Below are 26,656 nucleotides of genomic sequence, written 5' to 3'. Positions count from 1 at the left end.
CCTATGACATGTGTCATAACACTATGTAATATTTGAAATCACACGTTTTAAAATCCTGACAATAGAAACTCAAATATGTACTCAGGGCTTCATAATGACTATGGTAGCAACGGTAAATGCATGTGGTATTTTGAATGCCACCTATTTATAAAATACCAGGTCATTTTGAGTTGAGATTGCATGGGACCTTTACCACGTGGCGTACCTACTGTATGTACTGCATAGAGTAAATATGGGTTCTTTACCTCTTGCAAAAAGTTCTTCGTGATACCCCATATGGTAAACATCCTATGTTAACACAGCTTAGAATTCAGTGACATTGTAAACACAAGCATTTAAAATACCACATATGTTACCGTTAATACAAGAGTCATTATTTTTTTTATTTTTTTATTTATTAAAGTTATACGCCCAAACCTAGGGGTATCATGGCGTAGATGTACAAGTATACTTAGTCTTAGTTGTTACATATACAGAGAATTACATTTGGTTAATCTAGTTACATAAGGACAAGAAAGCTTCGCTACATGGAAGTTAGGCTACTTGTGGTCTTGTTGCTTGAATAAGAAAGGTTGTCTGGCTTGGTAGATTAACATCACGATGGTGTTAACAGTTACCAGAAGAGAAACAATCTTGATAGTTACATAGTGAATACTTTTACAGTCTTACATTCAGATTCAGTACAGTACTTATTTACATGGCTGTGTGTATCCGTCTTGGCATTAGTATTTATTAAAGAGCCACGTTTTGAGGAGTGTCTTACATTTGTTGAGGGAAGGCTACTAATGTTTGCTGGGAGTGAATTCCAAATTCTTTGGGCTGCTAGGGGGAAACTGGAGCTGCCTGTTTATACATTATTAAAACGCGGGATGTAAAGGTGAGTGTTTGCGTTGGATCTAAGAGTTCTGGTTGTGGTTTTACGTCTTAGGTTTTTGTTAAGATAACTGGGGGCGATAGCTGTGACACATTTGTGTGTAAGGGTAAGACTTTTGTATTTGTATTTGTATTTATTTAGATTTATATAGGGCGTTAAGCCAAAGCGCTTTACCTGAGGAACAAGCAATTACAACAAGCAATACATAACATTGAATCAAACCAGAAATCAGTACAGGGAACACTTTACATTATATGTGAGGTTAAGTGCATATGGAGGGGGACTAAGGTGAGAGAGGAGGGTTAGAAGGTGAAGGAGGAGGGGGATTCAATGGAGAAGGAGGAAGCGGAAAGAAGCTAGGGGGGTTAATGGAAGAGGTAGGATTTTAGAGAGGTGCGAAATGAGGAGTAGGTGGTAGTAGAGCGGATTGGGAGGGGAAGGCGGTTCCAACGGAAAGGAGCAAGAAGTTGGAAGGAGTGGAAGCGGGAAGGGGCACAGGGTGGAGGAGGAGAAAGAAGGAAGAGATCTGCAGAATGGAGAGAACGAGGAGGGGAGTAGAAAGTGAATAGGGAGGATAGATAGGGAGGTGCAAGACAATAGAGGGCTTTGAAGACTAGACAGATGAAGTTAAATTTAAGCTGGGAGTGGAAAGGGAGCCATCCTAGTGAGTCATGGGAAGAAGAGATAGAGTCGTGAGGTGAGAGAAGGCAGAGGGAGCGGATAGCGGAGTGGTAGATGGATTTGAGGGGCGAGAGGTGGGAGGAAGGGAGTCCAAAGAAGAGAGTGGAGCAGTAAAAGAGTCTGGGGAAGATGAGGGAGGAGATTAGGAGTTTAGTAGCATGGAAGGTTATGAGAGGACGAATTTTACGGATATTGTAGAGGTGGAAGCAGCAAGATCTGGTAGTGAGAGAAATGTGGTGAGAAAGAGAGAGGTGGGTGTCGAGGTGGAGACCAAGGATGCGGGCATGAGGGGAGAAGGTCAGTTGGGAGAGAGGGAAGGAAATGAAGGGAGGAGGAGGGCGAGGAGGAAGAGTACTGGCAGGGAAGAAGAGGAGCTCAGTTTTATCTGAGTTGAGAGAAAGGAATTGAGAGGACATCCAGGATTTAATGGCAGATAGGCAAGAAGAGAGCTTAAGGTGGATGTCAGGTGTGGAGGAGGAGAAGGAAAGGGAGAGCTTAATACCATCAGCATAGAAATGGTGTGATACACCAAAGGAGGATATAATGGGAGCAAGGAAAGAAGTATAGAGTGAGAAGAGAAAGGGGCAAAGGACAGATCCTTGGGGAACACCGAGGTTGAGAGGAAAGAGAGGTGAGGAGTTTTGTGGAGAATCCTTGCTTGGATAGGTAGCCAGTGTGCCTCTCTCCTATGTTGGGATATGTGATCCCTTTTTTATGCCTAGCACAGCTCTTAAGGCTTTATTCTGGAGTAGTTGCATTTTGTTTATTTTTTTTGGGCTAGTATGAGGGCTCTAGCGTGGGCATAAGGAAGGGCTGGCTCAACACAATGAGTTTAGCAGTGTAGATTGTGGATGAGGCAAGAACACTGATATGTCTGTACATGGTAAGACTAGAGTCCAGATAGTGCCCTAATGTTTTAACTTGGTTGGAGATGCAAATGGGGGTGCCGTCAATAACGAAAGCTGTGTATTGTGGGTGAAGTTTAGCTAGCCGAGCAAGTGTCCCTACTATAAGATTCTCTGTTCTTTCTCTGTTCAGACCGAGGCTGTTTGCTTCCATCCATTACTGGATGATGGAATAGATGTTATTAACACAGATAATATCCTGTTCGAGGTTGCCTGATATTGGGATACGTATTTGTGTATCGTCAGCAAAATTTGTATAAATTATTCCCATTGCAGCTAGCGCTGCAAAGAGTAGTTTAGTGTAAGCATTATAAAGCGTTGGGGAGAGGCAGGATCCTTGAACTCCCAGCGGGACGGAGATGGGGTCTGCAGCTACGTCACCTATAGCTACTCTGGGTGTGCTGTCTGAGAGGAATGATATTTAATCCGTGCAGTGGCTTCCTTGGAGAAGTGAAAGTTGTTAGTTAAGGTTAGGCATAGTTTATTATGATCTACTAGATCGAATGCCACGGATAGGTCGAGTAGTAGCAGAATCCATAGTTTCCTTGAGTCCCTAACCGTGGCTATCTGGTTTTTCAGATCAAGCAATGCTGTCCCAGAAGCCTGATTGTCTTTCCCCTAGTAGTTGATTGTTTTAGAGGTGGGTTTGGACTTGGGTGTAGGCAATTGTATCTTTGATTTTGATTAGGAGAGGGACTGTGGTAATGGATCTGTGGTTGGTGGGGATGGTAAGGTCTACGGTGGAAGAGAGTGGGTTTTTTAAGGTGGGGGGTGACCCAGGCTTCTTTGATGCTGGTTGGTATGGTGTTAGTGTCAAAAGAAGCATTAACGAAATTGGTGATGGTGGGTGCTAGGGTATGGGTGCAGACCTTATCTACTTTGTCAGGAAAGTTGTCTCCTTTGCAGTTAGAGGGTTAGAGTGATGCTATGGTTTTTAGTACTTAATCTTCGGTCACTGGGGTGTAATGGAATTCCGAAGCATTAGTTGTGGGATCTGTTGATAGCAGAGGGGTTGGCTCTGAGGTGGTTCCTTGTATTTTTTTTGCGAGTCCATTTTATTTTGCAAGTTGTGTATTTTGGCGGCTGGTGCGTCTTGGATGGTGGTACACCATGCTTTGCTTGCTATGACTGTACTAGGAGGAAGGATAGGAGTGTCCAATTCTTCGATGATGGCGAATAGCTCTTTACTATTTGAGGTGGCATTAGAGATGCGTGCATTTAGGGAGTTCGCTTTCTGGGTGTATACTACCAGCTTTTCATTAAAAGGTACTTTGTGTTTGAGTGTAGAGTGCACTTTTGGTCATATTATGATTGTTATAATTTAGAAGACGTTTGTCTCAATGGCAATCGGTTATTAAGGGATCTTAATCAAGTACATGGTTGTATAAAGTTAATTTCCAAACTATAAAAAGTTAGCTCACACTGTATTAACAATTTCTTTGTACAGTGACTTATAATCGTGTCTAACCTTTCTGAAAATGACGTTTCCCAATTAGGCTAATACAAGGTAAACACGTACACAAATGTATTATTTTTCAGTAACTGTAATGGGTGTTTATGTTGCACGTCATAGATGTCAGTGTCTTTGTCTTGCATTATTTATAATGTCCATAACTGTGGTAAAAAAATAAATCTTGGATTTTCAGAAGACAGGATATTTGACAGTTTTGTATATTCCGCCTAGACCCTGAACCGGACCCTCTTTCTGTATTATTTTAACCACATGAAACTCACCACTGACAACACTGGGCCATTGGAGGTTAATACACCATGTTCCTCTGCAGCAGGCTCAGTGCATGAAGGAACTGCACAGAGAGGCTGAGTGCTGATGAGCTTAGGACGTTTCCGAGAACCTTTCACATATGTCAACACTTATTTTTGCAGGTATTTTCCTACACTGCTGACAAGGAAATCCGCACGGATGACCTATGCCTCGATGTCTCCAGGCTCAATGGACCAGCGATCATGCTAAAATGTCATCACATGAGAGGGAATCAGCTGTGGGAATATGATTCTGAGGTATAGAGAAGACTTTCACTTTTCTCACCTGGTGCCTTAATGGCTGTCTAAACGTCAATCCAGTGGCTAAAGGATTTGCATGCGTAGCTATAATGATACCATTGTTACACATTGTATTATAAATGTGCTTCATTCCTTTGCCTCACTGCTGGCATATGAATATGTATCAATAAGATGACCACCTCCATCACTTGCCTCACCTTTTCCCAAACATGCACATTCTCCTAGCCTGATTCTCCTGGCTGGGGCAGGAACACAAAAACAAAACACAGGTGCAATTGGATACTATATGTAATGTGAGGGTGTTGGGGTGCCACCAAGGTGCGTGTTTGATGTCATTCTTCAAGGTGTGACTCCCCTGAGGGGTGAGGGACGCTGACTGATGTATTTTATCAGAGGATCAGTCTCATGAGCTATGAGTATTGAAACAGGGGGGTCCCTCGAATCCTACGGGGGACAGGACCAGGGCGCACTGTGGCAATGGAATTGCCTATACACATTACATCACTGTCCACACAGTTAAATCATATGCAATTATTTACTCATGGAAAAAAGTGAATACAAAGAATATAAACAATTAAATGATGTCGAAGCAAATAACAATTTAGTTCACTTTTCATTCCAAGAAAGGCTTAAATGTTAACAAAAGAGTGCACATGCTTGTGCTGATTTTTAGCATATGTCAATTTGATAAGTAAATTTGGTGTACACACACATGGGATTACATGATTCTATACATAATTAAAAAGTTCATAGGAGCAGATATCTCAGTGAGGAAGAGTGATGGGCTGAGACAAGGTGGTAAAGCTCGGCATGTCTCCTCCTATCTACCTCGCGTTTCAGGCAAGGCTGCCATTCATCAGGTAGGTAATATCTCTGGTTCAATTAGACACCTGTAGGTTAAAGTGATTATATGTAAGTGATAATATTGATTGTGCAATAAAGAATGTCCTATAACTAACCTTGGGTGTTCTCTGAGTGGCTACACGAAAATCTTCACAGTGCTGGCAAGCTTCCACCTTCTCTGGTGGAAAAGATTTAAATGGGCTTAGGAAAATAAGCACATAATGGTGATGGGTTGTGGGTGCCAAACATGGGACCAGTTGCTAGGAAATAGCACTGGGTCCCACGTTGTGGAGGCCTGTGTAAGCAATAACATTTTAAGGTATTGCATGAAAAAGCTCTCACCTCGGAATTCTAGATGTCCATGAATCAAAGGGATATTGTGTATTTCAGATGCTGTGAGCATAAGTGATATGGGCCAAAAAGAGCTGTGGGACGTAATGTTAGGTCCGATGCATATATAAATCTACTGATGGTTGCCGCAAAGTTGCCACCGCAATCAGCATAGTTCCCCCCCAGGTCAAGACCAAGATAAATCAATCTTAATAATGTGGGTAAACATAATGTACTTACTTTGAAAAATTTTGGAAAGCAGAGCCAGTAAACTGAAGCTGTTCCGCTAGCTGCGCAAGTACCAAGACGCCACTGGTTGCTAGATAACCTTGGCGCATGCATGAATATAAGGAAAATAATGCCTCATGCTCAGATTAATGTAAAGGGAGCGCGCCATCTTGGAAATGACAGGGAACCTGTATAATCACTGTAATTACGCTCAGATACATATTGACTGAGTTTATACATGTCCCAAACGAGAACCATTAGATATCCGCTTGCTAATAGGTAAACAAAAAAAGTGCCTACATATCGTGTGTTAACAAGCTAGCGAACTTGGATGTCATTAAAACATGATTATGTTTGGGGGGCGCTGTTGCGCATGAGGAGACATGGCTGCTCCTGTGTAAGCGCCACAGACATCCCGGGCTGAAGTGCAAATGATATGACCTCAGGAGCCGTTTCCATTCACAAACTTGCAGAAGTGCTCATGAACAGTTAGAGAACATTTTGCTGAAGTTTTACCCAAATTACTGCTGCCGCGACGAAGATACACCGTGTGAAAGCTGCCGCACTGCTGACGGGAGCAGACACCCGACGCACACAGCACTGAAGGAGGAGGGGCCCGGCGACGAGAGGATCATTAACTCCGCAGAAGTCTCAAATCACAAGTGAGTTGGTCGCGGGCACTGCGTATAACGTAGAGTGCCTGCAGACCCAATGCTGCGGCTACATAAAGGACATGAGTGCCGCTGTGCAGGCGCGGCGTAGAGCGCCGGCGGCTGATGACCGCGTATCTTGCCCCCCCTCCCCGGGGCCAGCCCAAATCCCTCCCTACTGGGACCCGGCCAGTGCTCTCACCTCACAAGACAGTTATTCCACAGAGTGACAAGTGGGCCCGCTCCAGGGACGCTCGTAATCAGACATACACGCTGCGTGGGGATGGCTCTCAGAGTGGTCCCGGTCACAGGAGGCGCTGATCCACACGCATCAAGCGGCACAGGGACCACTGTTAAATCATTCAGCACCTGGATATACTGGACTCTCACCACATATAAAGCACCCTGCCTCAAATCACTCATATTATGGTTGGTCTAAGCAGAGCACGCTGTACTGGACACTCTAACAGTCACCCCTCCAGGGAGAGAGGGAACTATACTCTCCTCTGCAGAGCGGTGCCCCATGAATACCTACCCCCACGGACCAGTCATTCCAAGCATGAATATCCATCTGCAAGTGAGTAAGGGGTGATTCATTCCCAGGCTTAACCCAAGTTCTGGCACCCAAGAACTGTTAGTTACACTGTTAGGACAGAACACACAAGGGGGCAGGTAACTGGACATTGCAGCATTGCCTCTACTACACAGCTCTACCCCTCCATGGCATCAGACAGTCCCCAAAAATCCACGCCTGTGACATAAACGGGGCTACTAACTTGCATAAAATCTATATCCCTCGTCTGCAAAAGTCAAGTGAACATTAAAAACTGCAGCCGAAGGTAATAACACTCGCCCCTTGAGGATCACTACCAGGTTCTGCAGCCTGAACGGCAAAGGTATAACACTTGGAACCGGGAGCCGCCTCTCCCGGACATTATCTACGGCCTCCCACACATCAGTGGACGTGGATTTAAACGAGTGGCGGGAACCTGGCCCACACCACACCACAACTCAACACACGGCTAGCCCCTCCCCCCCGAAGGAACGCCTATGATGCCCAAGAGCTTTGGTCCCAAAAAAGGAAGAGAAGAAAAATACACAACGACGATGAGACGCGCGACATGGAAACAACGATGCCCAAGGAAATAACCACTCAAGCTCAATCAGCAGAGGCAGCAACAGCGATGGACTCTCAAGTAGTCTTCCAAGCCATGCAGCAGGGATTCTCCTCCCTCAACGAAAAAGTTGACGGAATAATGGCCAATGTCTCCTCCATCAAAACTCAACTGGACAAAACTACAACCCGAATTACGGAAGCTGAAACACACATCTCTACCACGGAGGACACACTGGATGCCCTGAAAGCTACAGTGACCACAATGGCAAAGGAATTAGGAACAGTTTAAATCAAATAAGAAGATTTGGAGGCAAGGTCCCGACGGAACAACATCCGCATTATGCCAGAGGATGCCCTGAAAGGCCCCATGGAACTTGCGGTGGAAAAGCTCCTGCGCGATCTTATGGGCGACCCTGGGTGGTCACCCATGTTCATAGTAGAGTGGGCACATAGATCTCTCGCGCCACGCCCTAAGCGCGGGGCATATCCGAGGCCCATTTTAGCCCGTATAATGAATTACAGAGACAGAGATCTGATCTTGAAAGCCGCCAGAGAAAAGCAAGAACTGAAATGGGAGGCCAACACAGCCCCCATTTTTCCAGAGTATATATTGGCAGTACAACAAGAAAGACGTCTATTCACCGTGGTCAAAAAACTCTTGCGGGAGCGTAATGTTCCCTATGCTATGCTGTATCCTGCCAGATTAAAGCTTCAACACCAAAACAAGACCTACTTCTTCACATTTCCAGAGGAAGCCGCAACCTTTGTGGAAACTCATATCCCACTGCCATCACACCAATCCGAGACTGGGGAGGAATCTTAAAGAAAGGCGATCCAATGACATGAAACAAAGAAAACAAAAAGGAAAAACGATGGGAAGATAGAACCTGGGCCTCCCCAGATTGGGCTAGCCCAACGCTATGGTGTTGCTAATTGAGTCCTTATAAGTTAACAAAATGAGTGAACCCTTGTTATTTTAATCTATCCTCATGGTTCATAATGAGTTCAAGTAACAGTAACGGAACAGGCCACGAAGAGACAGAACATAATATCGCGGCCCGGGATGCAGCCCCCCTGTAGCAGATGCATTATAAATTGATGGGTGGGGTTTGGGAGGGATGTGTGGGCATAGTTAAAGTTTTGGAACTATGAGGGAGCGGGAGGGGACACAGGGTAAGATTGTTGGGGTACGGTTGGGGACACGAGGGAAATACACTAAAATGCATACAGGTACTTTACTCCGACACAGAAATGCGCAGATTCGAGAAGGAATACACTGACCACAATCATGTATATATCCAAGGAAATGGCTAAACCAAGGAACGATGACATAACATTTTTTTAGTTGGAATGTCCGGGGCTTGGAATCTCAGACCAAAAGGAGGAAAATCCTTGCAGGTCCCAAGATAGTCTTTCTACAAGAAACACATTTACTACTTCAACAGGCCAGGAAGCTTGCAAAGAGCTGGGGGGCACACCAGTACTTCACATCATACTCCAGTCGAGCGAGGGGAGTAGCGACCCTCATACACAAAACCATGCCATTTACATGTCTCCACTTAGAGTGCGACCCAGGGGGCAGATATGTACTGGTCCATGGCACCCTCTGTGATAGGGAAGTGCTGCTACTCAACCTATATGGCCCAAATATAGACGACCCCAGCTTTTATTCCACCTTATTTGGGAAATTAGCAAAGTTTCCCACCGCTCAATTGCTATGCGGAGGAGACATTAACACAATCTAAGATGTACATTTAGACCACACATCAACAAAACCACGAACGTTGTCTAAATCAGCCCTCACGATACTTACCCATATGAGCGACTTGAATCTGAGAGATGCATGGCATGCCCTAAACGCCACCAAAAGGGCATATATGTTCTATTCCTCCGTGCATGATATGCACTCCAGGATAGACCTATGGCTAGTCACCAATGACACCTTAGACTGGGTCACAGAAGCTCACATTTACCCAGGACATACTCTGATCATTCACCCATAGAACTAACACTCCGTATCCCAGATATAAAAATAAACCACCCTGGTGGTTTAAACCTGCTGCCCTTCAGGACCCGGTCTATAAGATGGAGCTAGCAAAGTCCATACGAGAATACTTTAATATTAATGAAGGATCAGTAACGAGCGACACAGTATTATGGCAAGCATTTAAAGTCTGCATCAGGGGCGCTGCAAGGTCTACAGAATTAGGACATCCGTAGAGACTTAGCGCACCGTGAGACAGACATTGACAACTCACAGATTCAATACGCACAATCACCATCCCCACAGCTAGGACTAGAAATAAAAACGAAACTAGATGAATACAAGGAAGCGGCCGATCGTGAGATCCGCTACTTCGACAGGCCCGTGGCTGCAAGGAGGTACAGGGAGAGTGAGCGACCTGGTAGACTATTAGCCAGAATGGTTTGAGGTGAGAAAGGACCGACCACCATCCCCTGCATAATGCGTCCATATGGTAATGTGACCACGGACAGACAAGAGGTTATGGAAGCGTTCTATGACTTCTATAAAGAACTGTATTCCCCCCAAAGTGTTGCTACTGACAATGAGATAGACCATTACCTTTCCCGAATACCAACGACATTGATAGTGGAAGCTACTAGGGACGCCTTTGAAATTCCAATTACAGAGGCCGAAATATCCAAAGCCATAAAAACATTACCAAATGGGAAAGCTCTGGGCACAGATGGCCTTGGAGCAGAATTCTACAAGGAATTCAGCCAACTCCTCACACCTAGGCTGTACGCGGTATGGACAGAGGCCTTGGAGAAGGGTGAGCTCCCAGAAACCACCCGGGAGGCAGTTATTACTTTACTCCTCAAACCAGGGAAACCGCCTGAGGAATGTGGCTCCTATAGGCCTCTATCACTAATAAATAATGATGCAAAAATGTACGCGAAAATACTGGCCACTCGATTGACCCCATTAATGCCTCACATGGTCCTTGAATGCCAAGCAGGTTTCGTTATGGGTAGGTCGACCACAACAAACATTAGATGCTGCCATAGGATAATGACGGCAATACCAAAAGATGCACAAAAGCATTTGACACAGTATACTGGCCCTTCTGAGTTAGGGTATTACAGAACTATGGTTTTGGCCCCAATTTCATCAACTGGGTTAAAATATTATATACTCGTCCCTATGCCAGGATAAACACCAATGGAACCCTCTCAGATATATTGGAGCTACTGGGAGGCACCCATCATGGCTGCCCTTTGACACCCCTTTTATTTGCACTGGTGATCGAACCACTGGCAGATATACTCAGGGCCCGCTTCGGCGCGTGTGGATTATGGTTAGAGGGCAAACTGGAAATTATTACATTGTATGCTGATGACATTTTATTATAGCTCAGAAACCCTGATTGCATGCTCGGGAAGGTCTTGGCAGAGGTTAAAACCTTTGGCGAGTACTCCGGCCTCAGACTCAAAGCAAAAATATCCAAAATCTTCCCACTCACAGAAGCGACGGCTATGAAGGTCCGTTGTGGACCTTCACGGACTCATTTGGAGCCGGGTGCATATTCAGTACTTGGGAGCACGGGTGGCTAGGACAGCCAATCTATCTCAGGCTTTGAATTACGACACCCAAGCTGACACCCTGTGCGCTAAACTGACGCGATGGGGTGCCCTACCTATTTCAATGATGGGAAGAATTGCCCTTATTAAAATGATCATCCTCCCAAAACTCTTATTTGTTCAGTACAGTCCCGGTGTGGCCAGGTCGAGCACTCTTTGCCAAAATGAAGAGTGCCTCCATTAATTTCACACGATGGGGACATCCCAGATTGAATTGGAGGGAACTCATTGACCCCTATACACAGGGAGGCCTAGAGGCACCAGACTTGGAACTTTATTATTTGTCTGCACAAGCACATTATACCGCCGAGTGGGCCACAGACTTCCTCAACCCCAAGAATACACAGAGGGAACTACATCTATCTAAACCCGCAGCGCAGCTTCATAACATGACAACGACACACCCTCAGCATCATAACTCCATTGACCCCATTCAAGTCACAGCTACAGCTTGGGCCAAAATCACTGCCGTCTATGGTACGGACAGATTATATCACCCGAGCATGCTAATCTGCGGGGACCCCAACATTCCACCAACTTTAGATGAGGACGCAGCTGCACACTGGGGGGCCAGAGGTATTGTCCAATGGGGCCAAATATTTATGAACAAGCACTTTGTCACTTGGGAAAACCTTAAAGACACGTTAGGGGAAGCGCCCAGATGCAAGATGCAATACATGCAAATTAGATCATCCATTTCTAATATATGGCCTACGTTCCCAATGGAACCAGTGATCAAATTAGGTCTGGTATACATGTTCACCGCTCAAAAAGGGAAGATCTCTGCATCTACCCTGTATAAAACTATCATCCAAACCCGCCCTCCGGAACAACATAATGCTAGAATCAAATGGGAACAAGACTTGGGACTTCAAATAGAGGACGATCAATGTCAACAGATATGCTCTCTTACGAAACATATATCATGCAATGCCAGATAGAAGTTAATTCACTATAAAATTGTTCATAGAACGCACTACACCCCCGCCAAGCTGAGTCGCATATACCCTTCAGTGGCAAGTACATGCCTGAGATGCCAGTCCGAGGATGCAGACATTCTCCATATGCTATGGGCATGCACAACACTATAATACTGGGCAGAGATCTCTGCAGCACTAGACGAGATGGTGGACCAACCCATTAAATGGACACCAATGTTGTGCATATTGGGGTCTACCGGGAAGATGAACTCAACCTGGCGGAAACTACTGAACCTAAGCCTATTGATAGCCAAAAGAGTGATTCTGTTGAAGTGGAAAAGTAACATCCCGCCAACCAAGGTGGAATGGGACAGGGGCAGGATTTGGACAAATGATACAGAAGAACTATACATAGACTCAGTACTACCCACCTCCTGGCCAAGGAATATATGGGACAGGTATAAACAATACTTAATGGACAAATCTGTGGTTGATGATTCCGATTAACAAGGTCAACGATGTGTGTTGGTGTTAAGGTTCTCCAACTGTTTTATACTGCATATGTGTTTTATTTGTGTGCAAAAATAAATAAATATTTTTAAAAAAAACATGATTATGTTTGCGTTTTCCATGGTTGTGGCAACATGGTAAATGGATAAAATGAACTGTTGAATGGGAGTTTTCCAAGATCAAAATCAGTTTCCATTAGAAGGTAACCAGTATGTGTAAAAGGTTATAGCAAACAACTTAAGTCTCAATCTAAATTTATCCCTCGAGGGGACATAGAGTCTAGACGGTCAATCCAGTGGATCTTCCTTTGCGGCAATAATTATTTAAATTGCCACCTCTTTTACATAGACAAAGTGTGCTCATGAAATATGAGTGCCATAAGGGGAAGCTTGTCTGTCTCAAGAGATATGCTGTGGAGTATGGGGCTTGTCACTGGGCATATTTGCACTGTAAGTATGTGCACGGGGAACTGCAGGGTATGTACCCAGTGCTCCTGCCTCAGGGATTTTGACTGGGAGCGTAGGTCGTGCCCCAGGTTTATGTGTGGAAATAGGGTCCATCACAGGGATCACAGGGATCAGTCTGCCACAGTGGAGTTTTTTGTTGAGTAATTAGTATTTGGCTCAGGACTTTATAGAAGCACGCTTATTAATGTACCAAGCAGTGGACAATTTGGTAACGGTAGATTCAATGAGCTATCTACTGTGAAGTGTACATCATAGTATCAAAACAAACCTGAAACTAGTCAATGAGGCTGCAATAACACGCAATGTTCCTGTTTTCCAGGTAGAAAACCAAAACTGATAATGCCACAATATGTATTAATCGTTTGTTTTACTCCCCTTTGTCACCAACTAAAGTAATGATATTTGACCTGACTGTATGCATTTGTAGCTCATAACGTGGTTGTTAAATTAATTTGGTGACATCCAACGTATTGTTGGGCAGATAAAGACATCTATGTCCCTGGATTGTTTTGAATACTGTTTGGTTTACACAAATTAAATTATGAACCATTGCATTTGGATTGGTTCTTTACCGTGGTGTAGGTACATACTACTTGATTTTTAAATATCAGATGATTTTAAATTGTGTGTTGCTGTTGTTCATTGCAGTGTTGCTTTTTGGGCCCACTTTGGGGGCATTTAAGAAGTGAAGGTCCTATTGAGAAGGGCTAATGAATTTTTCCTTCCATTAAAGGGAATTCTACTGTGCATGAAAAGCAGGTATTTGACTAAAATAATGTTTGTGTGTTCACAAATGCACACAATGATCTATTACTTTTGAACGTCGTCGTTGTGACTGATATATGGATTTATTTCCTAAAGTGACTGTTTTTGGTGACTCCTGCTTTCTACTTAAAAAAAAACATTTTTTTTAAAAAAGAAACGTCACCCAAGACACATCAATTTGGAAATTTAACAAGAGCCGTAACAGGATACCCCCTGATGAATGTCCTACCGAAGTGATGTTAAGGACAGAAACATGTTGGGTTCTTCAAGGAATGGGGCCCCAAAACATTAATATGAGAATGGGCCTTCGCAGGCTGGCAGCCTCAATATGTGACAATCTGACATGGATAAAGTGGACAAGGGTGAGCTTTATTTTTATAAATTAGCACTGCACATGCACACCTAACCTGAGGAAGACTGGCTTAATTGGCCAGGGACAGATATCCAATCAGAACAGAGTAGAGGGATGAGAACAGTGGAGATAGAACTGTAAGTGTGTGCTGTTCAGGTGAGGTCAGAGGGGGTGGAGGTGGTGGTCTAAGACAGCAGCAGGAGGAAGGGGAGAGTGACGGCTTGTGGAGGAAATTTGAGCAGCAAGTGAGGCATTAGCTGTTCAGTGATAGTGGTTCTGTAGTGTAAGTGTGTGGGTGTCTGGGACTTGTGTACAGACGATAGTGTAAGGTGTGACTGTGAGATGACTGGTGTGGGGTGAAAGGAGGGTGACCGTGTAGTGGTGTGGAAGGATTAGTACCATAGCAGATGGGGAAGTAGTGTTTGAGTAGTAGTAGTTAGGACACTAACAACTGCTTAGAGTAGGGACAGTTAGGAAGTACATGTGGGAGAGCAGATAGCCAACCATTAGGGAGACACCTCTAGCCAAAGTTGGCTGTGAGAAAGTTGGGGCTACAGTTTGGTAGGACTAACTGGGGTTACAGCTGCCTGGGTTAAGGAGGAAGCCTTAAGCTAGATGAGAGAGCGGGACAGCCCTATGGCCAACACTGATCTTAATAAAATTTGATGAGCTGCTTTTGAGAGTCAGAGTGATTTTGTCACATCTGTGAAATCCCCACCTTGCATTGTGCTTGCCATGGCCAGCTTTTGACATTACTGGTGCTTCCACCCCCATTAAACGACAGGGAGTTGCTTAGTGATGAGATAATAAGCAACATCTTAAAAGGCTGTGTATGACCAGTATTGAAGATACATTGAGCAAAAACACCAGCATGGAGATTTGTGGAGGATGTGGCTGATTCGCACGAATAAAAAAAAGTGTATTAACAATTGCTTTTCTCACTTACTGTATACTTGCATATTGTTGTTTCATGTTTAAACCCCATTGTACATCATCATATCAAATTATCTTGGGCTCTCATTTTCTGCGGTGGAGCTTGTTTGTCCATCAAGTCAATTGTTGTGGACTTCATCCAGAATGCCTCTCAGAAAGAGCTATTTAAATAATGTTGATTAATGTCTATGATAAAGTCGAGAAGAGGGTGTTACAAGTGCTCATAGAGTCCCTTGGCTATATGGCACCCATTATTGTCTCTTCCGCAAATCCCAAGATGGCTGCCTCCAGGGTCATCATAATGCCAACCTGAAGATGGCTCCTCTGATACAGCAAGATGCCGTGAAATGTCAACTGGTAGCCAATCAGGCCCGATCCAGAAAATATAGCACCATCCATCGATCATAGCGGTCTTCCCGTCTCAATGCTCCATTGATCCTCTGGTGAGTGGACACTCTCTTTCCTTCTTCTCATGTATCTTCATTCCTTCCCTATGTCTTATATTCTTTGGAATCCTGTGCCTGCTTATCTGCTGATTACTTGCTGCTGCCTTGCCTGCTGAACCCTTGTTGATTCTGCTTACTGCTCTCTTCACAGATTCTTATTCCACTTGCCAACATTTTCTGGATCGCCTGTCTGCTGTACTGGGAACCTGCTACATGGGGTTTTTGCCACTAATAAATCTTATCCCCTGTGTCATCTTTGGACTTACAGTGCCTTGTGTGTCCCTATTGTTTCAAGTCACTGTGGAGTCAGAGAGGATTCAGCCTTACTTCCTGAGACCTGCCCAAATCATCTATGGTCAGGTAAGGCTGTCTGCTGATCCAGGGTGAAAGTATAGCACAGACATCACACCAGTGTGTCTTTTCTAGATTATAGATGGGATGTGACTTAATACAGGGATATTTATATGTGGACTAATTGAACAGATCACTAACTCATGTGCCATAACCTTGGAACAATATAAACATCATTCATTGTGCTACTCAGTGTAAACCTCTGATATATCGTCCAAACTGTGAATTTGCATCAGTGGTTGCTGTGATTAAATATATGACACCATTTGACCAAGCATTGCTGTACAATGAGCATACGTTGATTGCCTAGCACAAAATGTTTCTGAAGGATTGCCAGCTGTAGAAGCTCTAGCTTTTTTTATTTTTATTAATAAAAAATGATGTGGGTAATTCCATCTCAGAATGGCTGATCTGCTAATCAGACGCCCCTTGCAGCAAACGCCATGCCAAAAGCATAGCTTACACATGTGCCCTGCTATGTCAGAATCTTGATCTGCAACAACTTCTCTCCAGTATCACAGAGCAGGTTCAGGGTTGACAGCTGCAGTGACAGCCAAGTCACTCGGGCACAGGGGTTGCATTTAGAATATGCACTTCTGTTCTCGAACAGCATAATTATAAGAAATCATCATCCTCGTGGCATTTATAATTTTTAAACATAAACGATACCTGAGTTTGAGATATGGTGGCTGGTATTTGAAATAAATATTGATATTATTATGTCTCTGCTACACCCAGCAGGACTAGAGCCAGTGTGTGCTGCCTTCTTTTGAACCTTTGTGAAGTTTGTGAAAGCCTCTTTCCATTCAGACAACCCCTCAGCAGGAGCAGTGCACCTGGGAAATAAGAACCCAAAGGGCACACCCTAGGCAAAGATTAGCCTCACATCTGTTTCATACCAAAGGGTCTGAAGTGTCAGGCTATGGGTCTGGAAAGGGGGTAGAGTTAGTGTATCCAGATGAAGTTCAGCACAAGTGACGAAGGATTCCACCCTCTTGTTTCTCTCTATGCCTCTCCTTCCTTCCTGCCTACTTCACTTCCTTTAGCGCAAACAACTTTGGGTATGATGGAAGCAGGCATATCTCACTTGTAACAAGAGGGGATTTGGACCCCTTAAAGCAGGTGTGCTTCTGTCCAATCACCTGGGGACTTTGCATGTATGCATATAAACTCGGAGGTCTCCCACTCCATATTCGATTCACTTTTTCAATCTCAGGACGTGTTCAGGAAGAATTGATTGAGACCTCTTTTAGATTAGTTGCTCTTTCAAAAGCCCTCTGCTGTTGAGCTGAAGGAGTGCTCCAAGGCAAAGTCAAGCTCAGCCCCCTACTCACTTCAAGGGCACATTGGGGGGGACACTTGATGAGGACCAGGACATGCCACTCTGCACAAGACCTCCCAAGACTGAAACAGCAGAACCTTAAACAGACTTTTTAATGTCCTGGAACCCCTGCCAGGGGTTTCACAGCATCTTGAGGGCCATATGAGCCAGGATTCATATTTTACCACGTCAAACCGGTGAACTGTATTTCAAACTGCATTCACCACACCCAAACCAGAGGGACACACCGATGCCTCTTTTGGCACTTCATCGAATCTTTTAACAATAGCTGCTTTGCATCAACCAAACCGGCTCTTCGCTGCATCGCGAAAGGTGGAGCACATCACCTGTTTGCCTCAAACATCCTGCTTGCTACTGCAGACTGGCACTCATTTCTGCATCTTTAAACCCTGCATCGGACCACCAAGGTCACTACATTGAACTGACGAACCTCGACTAGAACTGCTGGAGCATCCTGTTACTTGCCGACCCAAACCAGTGGTTACCAATGTCTTGAACCGACTCGACCGTAGATCTGACCCTGGTGAACCATTCGAACCGCATGACCTGAATGCTGCTATTGAGCCTCACCAAGCTTCTGCTTCAAACCAACTAGACACCAATTTGCTGCTTGACCCAGTACAACTCATCGTACCTGAACCAGGTTTGAACCACACCACAGTGCAGCGAAAGACATAGGGCATCATTACAAGTAAATCCGCCGAGATACCAGCAAATGGATTTACCATTACCACCACGCGGTTCGGTGGAATTACCGCTGAATTACAAGTGGCAGTTTGGTGGTGTTAGTTCCCCACAGAACTCCATTGGGATTTTGACAGAATAATCACAGGTGGTAACCCTGCTCAAATGGCAGTTTTTAGCCATTAAGGTGGCCAAATTACCTCCATCATTGGCCACACTGTTGAACTCATGCGGCCCTTGACTTTTTTGAATTCCTAAATAAATTACTTCCCTGTTTTTCCTACCTGCTGAAATCCTAGCGTGCTGCAACATTACATTCTGAATTTCACTGTCTTTCCGTTAATTGTATGGGTTGTTATAGTGGTTTTGTATTTATTTGTACATTAGTGGGAAGAAATGTAATTGTGTTTAATGAAAGCATATATATTATTAAAGACCTTTGATTGGACATTTCTTTCATTTTGGACTTTGCTGCAGAGGTTGCTGCTGGATTACATTCACACTCCTTGTAATCACAAAATTTAAAGGCAGTACATCCCTTAGCTTTGCTTGTTTTACCTTTTTGATTGGAATCACTGTTGGTTTGTAGAAGTGTGAGTCCTGAGTAGGTGGTCTAGTCACTACTGATCCTTATATTTTTGCAGAGCAGATGTCATTCCATAACATGTTGAATCTCTTTCTATGATTAATCAGAGTTATAAGAAGGTACCCGCCATTTCATTGAAGTACATTTTCACATGCACTACGAACTAAACAGTCACAGCATTTATTGTCCTCTTGATTGCCTTCCAATATTTCTGATTCATCAAAAGACTTGCAGCCAAACCAAGAAAAAAGAAACCTTTTTGATGCTGAGCACACACAGTGCATGCGCTACAAAGAAGCAGTGTCCCGCTAAAGTATTGCATACACAGGCCCGCATAGCACCGTGCATAAGCGGGTATAAGGACACAGAGACTCATTTCAGGCTGGATTGAACAAGGAAGCTGGTTCTCTCAAGAAACACATTTTAACCTAAGGGTGAGATTTATTGTTGATGACTCATATTTGATACAGCTTCAAAACAATAATTCTAAGAACTCATTCAGCAGCCAAAAGATAACGCCTCCAAAGGCGCCTGGATGCTTTGTGAAGCTATATCGGGGGATGTGCTCTCACAACCTTCGTATTTCTGGCTGGTGAGAGTAGGTCCTTTCTTTGCATCAGGCAATCACATAGCTCTGTGAACATCATTGTGAAGCAAACATCTCTGGGTAAAATGTAGACATAAGCATCGTCACAAGCAAATTCATATTTCACAAACAAAAAGATGGTAATTGAAAGCATTAAGGTAGGACGTTCTACTACTATTAGTTAATCCAATTGCATAATTATCGAAATATAACATGAGAATGGAAATTATTTTATAAATGATACTGGCTCTAACCCCAAGTCAATATAGAAGTTAAAGAGCTCCGACGAAATAGTGCGCATTTTTATTAAAAAATGTCTCATGCAAACTTTTTTTTCCAAGTGGTTTGCACCAAGAATGGTCATATAAACATATATGCACACGGTTCATGGTGTGATCATTCGGGGCAGATGCAAGATACTGATTTGCATATTGTGGCACGGATTTTCACGATATAATGAATTGAAATTGTGATTGACATTTGTCATTGCAAGTCAGCATTGTAAATGAACCATGTGAAGAACTTTACACTTGCTCACTGCCTCTTTCCTTTCGTTTGAGCTCTTTAAGTATTTGAGCCCTGTCCTTGGACCGCATTCTGACAGACCTGAACACATGACTTGGCATGCACAGTACCCAACTAGCATGGTCTGCGGACATTCTCTGTGGACCAGTAGACAGAGGCATTGTGTTTGTGCCAAAGCTCCATTTCATTCTTATGTCCATGAGTACTACGTTTTACCATGCACACATGTTCCAACAATTCATTTTCTACATAGTGAGCAGGGATATTGCACTTAAGCATTGGTCAAATACCTTGCATGTGGCATTGCCTCCTTACAACACACCTACCCACTGCACTACACAAAGGGTTTGTTTGAGGACATTAGCACGGCCACCAATTACCAGAGGTTATGGCTCGTAGTTATCCCCTGTGAACAGTATCTGTACTCAATTGGATGTTTTTGCCATGAAATGTTCATGTACTCTCAACATATGACAGTTACTGGCATCATTTGGTCAGCTCTTCATATATATGCCATGAATTGCCATCACCGGCCCAGCTCAGTGCTCTCTTAATTTCTCAGGCTCGCACACGAGTTGCCATCAGTTTATATCATATGCCAAGCTTTAACAATATATGTTGATGAATCTGTCAGATGTGCCATCACAGGCTGAAGTACTAAGATAATGTTCCTAAGTGTTCCATGTTCCCTCCAAGATCTCTGCCCTTCTGCCCTTCTTTCACCTGCAGTCTTGTTTATTTTGTGTGCATTCTGAAGCATATATGCTTACACAAACAGATATTTTGTGTAATGACTTATATCTATGGAATGTATTTACTTGTGAATGGCTCATTTGTTTTATATCCCTGATCTAATACCACCATAACAATAATACAATTTCACAATCCGTGACAAGAATCAGACTGTTTTTAATCTGGTGCTAATGGGGCCGAACTAAAGGAGTTGGTCGACGCCCTTTGCCTCATAGCCAGCCACTACACCACCATGAATTAACATGGGCTACAGAAGCCCATTAAACACAAAACAAGTGAGTAAACAGAGGAGGGACTAGGTTGAGAGCACTGGCCAGGAAGTGTAGGCACACAAAACACAAAGTGGAGCTCAGTGGCTGGATCAACAGGGAGGAGTTGGGAGTCAAATGACCTCCACCTCTCCAACAGCTACTTCACCAACTAGGAGTGACCTGGGTTGGGGAAGCCGAAAGAAACATGAATAACTATTTAAGTCAAAATAATAAATCCTCTCCAATTTGAACATACAGATTGACTTTGGCTAGTCAAGTTAAAAAGTCAAACACATTATTAGAATAAGGTTTTATAGAGAACACCTCATTTAGTTTTTCTCTGAAACCATCAAAAGGTTTAGATTCAACTCTAAAATGTTGGCCACTTTCAGTGGCACAATATTGGTTTGTGGCTTAGTTATACATACAGGACTTTCACTGTGGTAAACCTCTTTTTTAAAATTGATATTATTTTCTTGGAATTGAAGGGGAAAAACTAAGCTCCTTCCAAGTCCACTTTGTGGAGTAGAAAACTCTGTTTGGGAAATGTTGTTTTATATTAAATATGGGCATCACAGGTGAAGAAGTTTATGAATCACTACACATCTGTGAGACAGATTTTACACCACACACCACAAACCCAGATTCAATGTTTCCTTTGAAAACTCGGGTAATTAATAAATAATAGTTTACGATCAGATGCATATAGGTCCTGTGCAATTATAGAATCAAGGATAGCCTATTTTAAATATGCATCCACAAAGATTCAGCTACAGGCCTATTCCCATTTAGAAAGATAGCTTGTAAACAGAGATTCCCCAAATTAATATCTTGGATTTAATTAATGCTTGGAGATTATTTAGTTACTTGTGGTTTGTCTCTCCAATGCCCAGGTAGGCACATCAACCAGCTCTAAGCAAATGCACCAGGTAAACTCTCCCTTTTAGTCTGCCCAACTACCCCAAAAATACTTCTCAGACAATCTAGTGCTGTCTTGCAAAAGGACTCTGGAACAATCGTGGGATTCTGGAACAATCCTGGGATAATTTTCTTCATTTATTGGCCAATATATTTTAAGATGTAATAAGCAGATGTATTAGCTGTGAGTTAGCCATTCCCTCTGAGATTATGCTCAAATGGGAATGAAATATATCTATGATTTAGTGGGTGGAATTATACCATTAATATGAATTATATGTACAGAGTCATAACAATATTCAGAATTCTGAAACAACCTTAATGTGTTTGCGGCTTCATGCAAGACGAACTATAATATATGACATTATTAAAACTGATACATTTCAAAGGATCCTTAGTATATGCATCTGATTGGGGCTGCTCCACTGAATTCAAATATATCATCAATTTTCAAATTGAGAGAAAGGGTTAAAAACCAGAGTCAATAACGTATTTTCTTATGCATTGTTTTAAATGCATTTCTTTTCTGGTGCCCATTTTACTGTACAATCATGCTTGATTTTGATACATGTTATTGTCTTTGACTCATTTTTATCATCTGAATCCATTGCTGAGAAAGATAATCTCTAAAGCAGAGGGATCATTTTAATGGCCTTTTTTCAATGGAGCAGGTTTTTCTGTCAGGGCAGGAGGCCAGGGTCTGTTTGAGGCCTCTGCCATTAAGAATGCCCTTTATTGATCCACTGGACCCTGAATGTATTAATCTTCCTCTTCACTTAAAAAAAGAAATGTTTTAAATTGAGCTGAATCCTATAAAAAGCTCACATATAGTTATGTTCTTATAATGGAGCCTGTTTTAAAGAAGCTGGGATCTGTGTAAACAGCCTTTCAAAGTTCGAACTTGGTTGACAATGTTGATGTCACATGTAAAAGGAAACAATTGTCTAAAGACCCTCCTTCTGCCTAATATTCTGGAGGAAAACAAGCTAGGGGCCTTGAATTCTAGATGTTCTTTATTAAAAGTCCCAGTCACACTAGAGATAAGGACAGTGTCGTTATTTGTTCAATCAATTTATTTTTTATTTTGTGGAGAAGAGAGCAATATGTTCTTATGGGCAAGGTTTCTTTGTCCTATTTTTCTACTTGTCTTAATGTACTGTCCCACATTGCACTGTGAGATTGTGGCTTCTTATTTTGATGAATGATCTTTATTTATTTATTTTGTTGCTTATATAGCGCACCAAGCCCAAAGGCATCTGGGCGCTTTCTTACAGATAAAGTTACAATTGTCTCCATAGTTACATATGTACAACAGTCTTCAACAATAATCGATACAGTTTTTTGAGGGGTGATACCTTATTTACATAGTTGCATAGAGTAGTCCACAGCGGAATAGTGCAAATTCCATATGTACATCAGACATATGTGGGATAAGTTAGTAACCCAGGCGTTGTGTAAAGGGGTAGCTTTTCAATTGTTTACAAAATATCCCAAATGATTCTTGAGCTCTAAATTGGACAGGCAGGTTATTCCACTTTTTGCTGGCAATTGTAGGAAAGCTGCTGCCATATGCGTTTTGAAGCTTGAATCTCGGCATGGCAAGAAGGTGCATGTAGGCTGCTCTTGTTGGTCTTGCATGATGGGGTTTTGATATTTTGTCTGACGGTTATGATGGGGCCACCTGGTAAAGACATTTGTGTGTCAAGGTGAGTATTCTGAACACGATCCATTCTTGTACCGGGAGCCAGTTGAGTTTTTGTCTCGTTGAGGAGATATGTGCTGATCTGGGAATGTTGAGTGTGGCTCTAAGGGCGTTATTTTGCAGAGCCTGCAGTTTTCAGATGTGACAGATCTTGCTGCCGGCATATAATGCGTTAATGTAGTCAAGTCGGGTAATTACTAGAGCTCTGGCCAAATTAAGGCAGCTGTCGGGTGATAAAAATTGTCTGCAGGCATTGATAAGTTTACAAGTGTAGGTTGTAGCTGATGTGGTAGCATTGACTTGTTTTGAAAGTGTGAGCGACGAGTCCAGGTAAAATCCCATTGTTTTTACCTTGTTAGAGACTTTGATGGTGTTACCATCAATGTTAAAGGGTTTGAAGGCGTCATTTAGTTTGGCAAGCCTGCGTTGCATACCTGTGAGGAGCAACTTGATCTTGTTGTTCAAGCACAACCGTGATGTGATGTGCCATCCATGCTTGGATGGTTAGGTAGATGGCATTGAGTGTGGTTGTGTCAGTAACATGGTCCCCAGTGATGGGTATGAGGATTTGGGTGTCATCTGTATAGTTAGTGTAGGTGGCACCCAAATCGTCCAAGCGGTCGAAAAGGGGCTTAGTAAAGATGTTGTTTAATGTTGAAGATACACACGATCCTTGAGGTACTCCAAATGAGGCAACGGTAGCTGGTGCTTCAGCCTTGGGGGAGAAGACTCATATTGTTCTGTCTCTTAAGAATGATTTTATCCAGTGGTTGGCGCTAGGGGGAAAAATGTGTTGCTGAGGCCAAGTGTTTGCACAAGATGTTGTGGTCCACAAGATCGAATGCAGCCGAAAGGCCAAGGAGGAGAAGTAAGGCTAATTTCCCTCTATCTTTTAAGTTGTCCATTTTGATTTTTAAATCCAGGAGTGCTGTTTCCATCCTGTATCTCGAGTAGAATCCTCACTGTTGTAACCCAAGGATATTATCAGCTTCAAGATGTTTCTGTATTTGAAGGTATGCTACCGCCCTGTCTAGAATTTTCAGTAAAAAGGGCACTGTTATAGGGCGGTAGTTGTTGGGTATTTTTGGGTCGAGGGTAGTTTTTTTTTAGTAGGGGTAATACCCAGGAGTTCTTTAGGTCGGTGTGGACACAATTGTTCTTAAACGAGGCATTGATAAGATTTGTGATGAATGGAGTGAATTGAGGGACGCAGTCTTTGATGACTGTTGCCGGGCAAGGGTCACTTTGGCACCTTATGGGTTTTAGACTTGAGATCATTTGGAGCACTTCTGTGTTTGTGACCTTTAGAAATTCGAATTGTAACACTTTATTGTTGGTTGGGGCATTTGCGTGGTGACTGGAAGGTTCGGTAAGTTTAACTAGGGTTTTTTTTTGCTTCAATTTTTGAATGAAGTTGTGTGATATTTTTTTTTCTTGGAGAGCATTATGGATGTTCAGACACTAGTTTGCATCCTTGTTGCAACTTTCCACTGGTGGAAACAGAGAGTCTAATTCTCTGAGGATTGAAAACAATTCCTTTGTTTTTGAGTTAGCCTTAGTGATTATGATTATGCAGCACACTTTTTTTTCGGAGTACTTGTTGTTTGTATTGAAGGGTGGCTCTGTCAAATTCTCGGTTATTAGGTTCAGTAGAAGATTTTTTCCCGTGAGATTCAGATTTTCCCTTAGAATTTCTTAATGCTTTTAATGTGGGAGTGAACCACACATTTAAGTGGGCAGGTTGTTTGTCTTTCGTAAGACAAGAGGAGCTAATTTGTCTATGGCTGTGAGTCTAGTTTTGTTGTACTGTTTAGTCATTTGTGTCTACCAGAGTTGTGTGTTACTAAGAAGGGTTGCATCAAAGGTAGTAGGTTATTGGCTATGATATTTAGTTTGTTTCTAGACGGGGCAGGCATGGCCAGCTGTAAGGGGTTTGTGCAGCTAATCTTGTTATCGCTATTGAATGTTATAAGATGGTGGTCAGATCATGGACAAGGAGAGTTTGAGGTGATGGCTGAATTGCAGTTGATATCCGCCAGCAAGTCTAGGATGTAACCTTTTGCATGTGTAGCATTCAGGATCTGGTGCGAGAGGCCGAGTGCTGACATAGTGTTGGTAAGGGATAGAGCGTTTTTGTCTAGTGGGTCATTAAAACCCAAGTTGAAGTCACCCAATATAATGGTTTGTGAATTAGGCTTAGTGTTGGAGGATAGAATTTGTGTGACATCATTCTAAAAGGTAAATGTGATAGAAGTGATAGGTGTTTCTCCCATGTCCAAAGTGCTTTTTGCATTTTTGCAATGATGTCTACACCTCCACCTTTGGCTGAGGGTCCTTCTATCTTGCAGATAGAGTAGTTGTCTGGAACGGCAAGGGCAATGGCTGGGCCTGCTGCCGTGTGGAGCCAGGATTCAGTTATGGCGAGGAAGGCAAGATGATGTGTTGTAATGATGTCTGTGATGTCTTGTGCACGGGGTGCTAGGGTTCTCGGGTTGATGAGGGCACCTAAAATGTTGTGGTCTGGTGATCTGGTGTTGGTCTAATGGAGATTTGGTAGGTGTGTATAGGTGAGGGCAGGTCTGAGTGTTGAGAGAAAGTTCCTACTTGGTATAGTAGGGGCATTGGTGATAATTATGTCTCTGATGTGCTTTGTTCTGATTGCTAAATTGTTTTTTCTGAGTGTCAGTGGACAAGGGCGACTGTGGCACACAGTGGTTGCCAGGATTACCGATCTGTACTTGTCAATATGATTGGTCAAATTGTTATTCACTTGGAGTGACTTGTGGTGGTGATTGAGAACTGCGGGGAGGATGGAGCGGGAGTCTGGAAGGTATATATACATGGATATAGATCTGGTTGATCTAAGGCTAGGTAAGGTCATGAATGTATTGTTTAACTAGGGAGGCGGACATATTGGTCAGTTTAGTTGACATGCTAGAGGCACACAGGTGGCTATTAATCAACTGTAAGCACATTTAAAAACATATAATGCAGTGTAAATCAATGCACTTTACAGATTATTGGCTAGAGGCATACAGTGGCGATTATTCAACTACAGACACATTTTAAAACATATAAGGCAGTGTAAATCAATCCACCTTACAAATTATTGGCTAGAGGCACACAGGTGGGTGGTGCTAGAACACCTAAGGCTTGTGCAACATGCACAGGAGTGGGAGGTGATCCTCTTGATATGATAGTCTAAGTATTTGACTCTGTTTAATCCAGTTAGCTAGTGCAGAAATCCTAATTGCTTAATGCTAGTGCAGAGGTACTATGGGTACGCTAACTAGCGGTGCACATAACATTTTG

At 43.1% G+C, this 26,656-nt stretch overlaps 1 protein-coding gene across 5 annotated transcripts in view; it reads left to right on the top strand.

Moving 5' to 3' along the window:
* Window positions 1-26,656, top strand: part of GALNT13 (polypeptide N-acetylgalactosaminyltransferase 13) — a 1,280,472-nt gene that overhangs the window by 934,373 nt on the left and 319,443 nt on the right. For 4 of the 5 annotated variants that reach the window (XM_069616426.1, XM_069616425.1, XM_069616423.1 and 1 more), the window contains exon 10: window positions 4,345-4,479. The exons of the other annotated variant lie outside the window; for it this stretch is intronic. In XM_069616426.1, the coding sequence (XP_069472527.1) occupies window positions 4,345-4,479 (135 nt within the window). The remainder of the gene's footprint in view (window positions 1-4,344; window positions 4,480-26,656) is intronic. 5 annotated transcript variants of the gene reach the window in all.

This window comes from Ambystoma mexicanum, chromosome 9, assembly GCF_040938575.1.
Source record: "Ambystoma mexicanum isolate Mex_15411 chromosome 9, UKY_AmexF1_1, whole genome shotgun sequence".
NCBI lineage: Eukaryota > Metazoa > Chordata > Amphibia > Caudata > Ambystomatidae > Ambystoma > Ambystoma mexicanum.
Note: the sequence above shows the minus strand (reverse complement) of the source record. Positions and strands in the feature narration are given on the sequence as shown.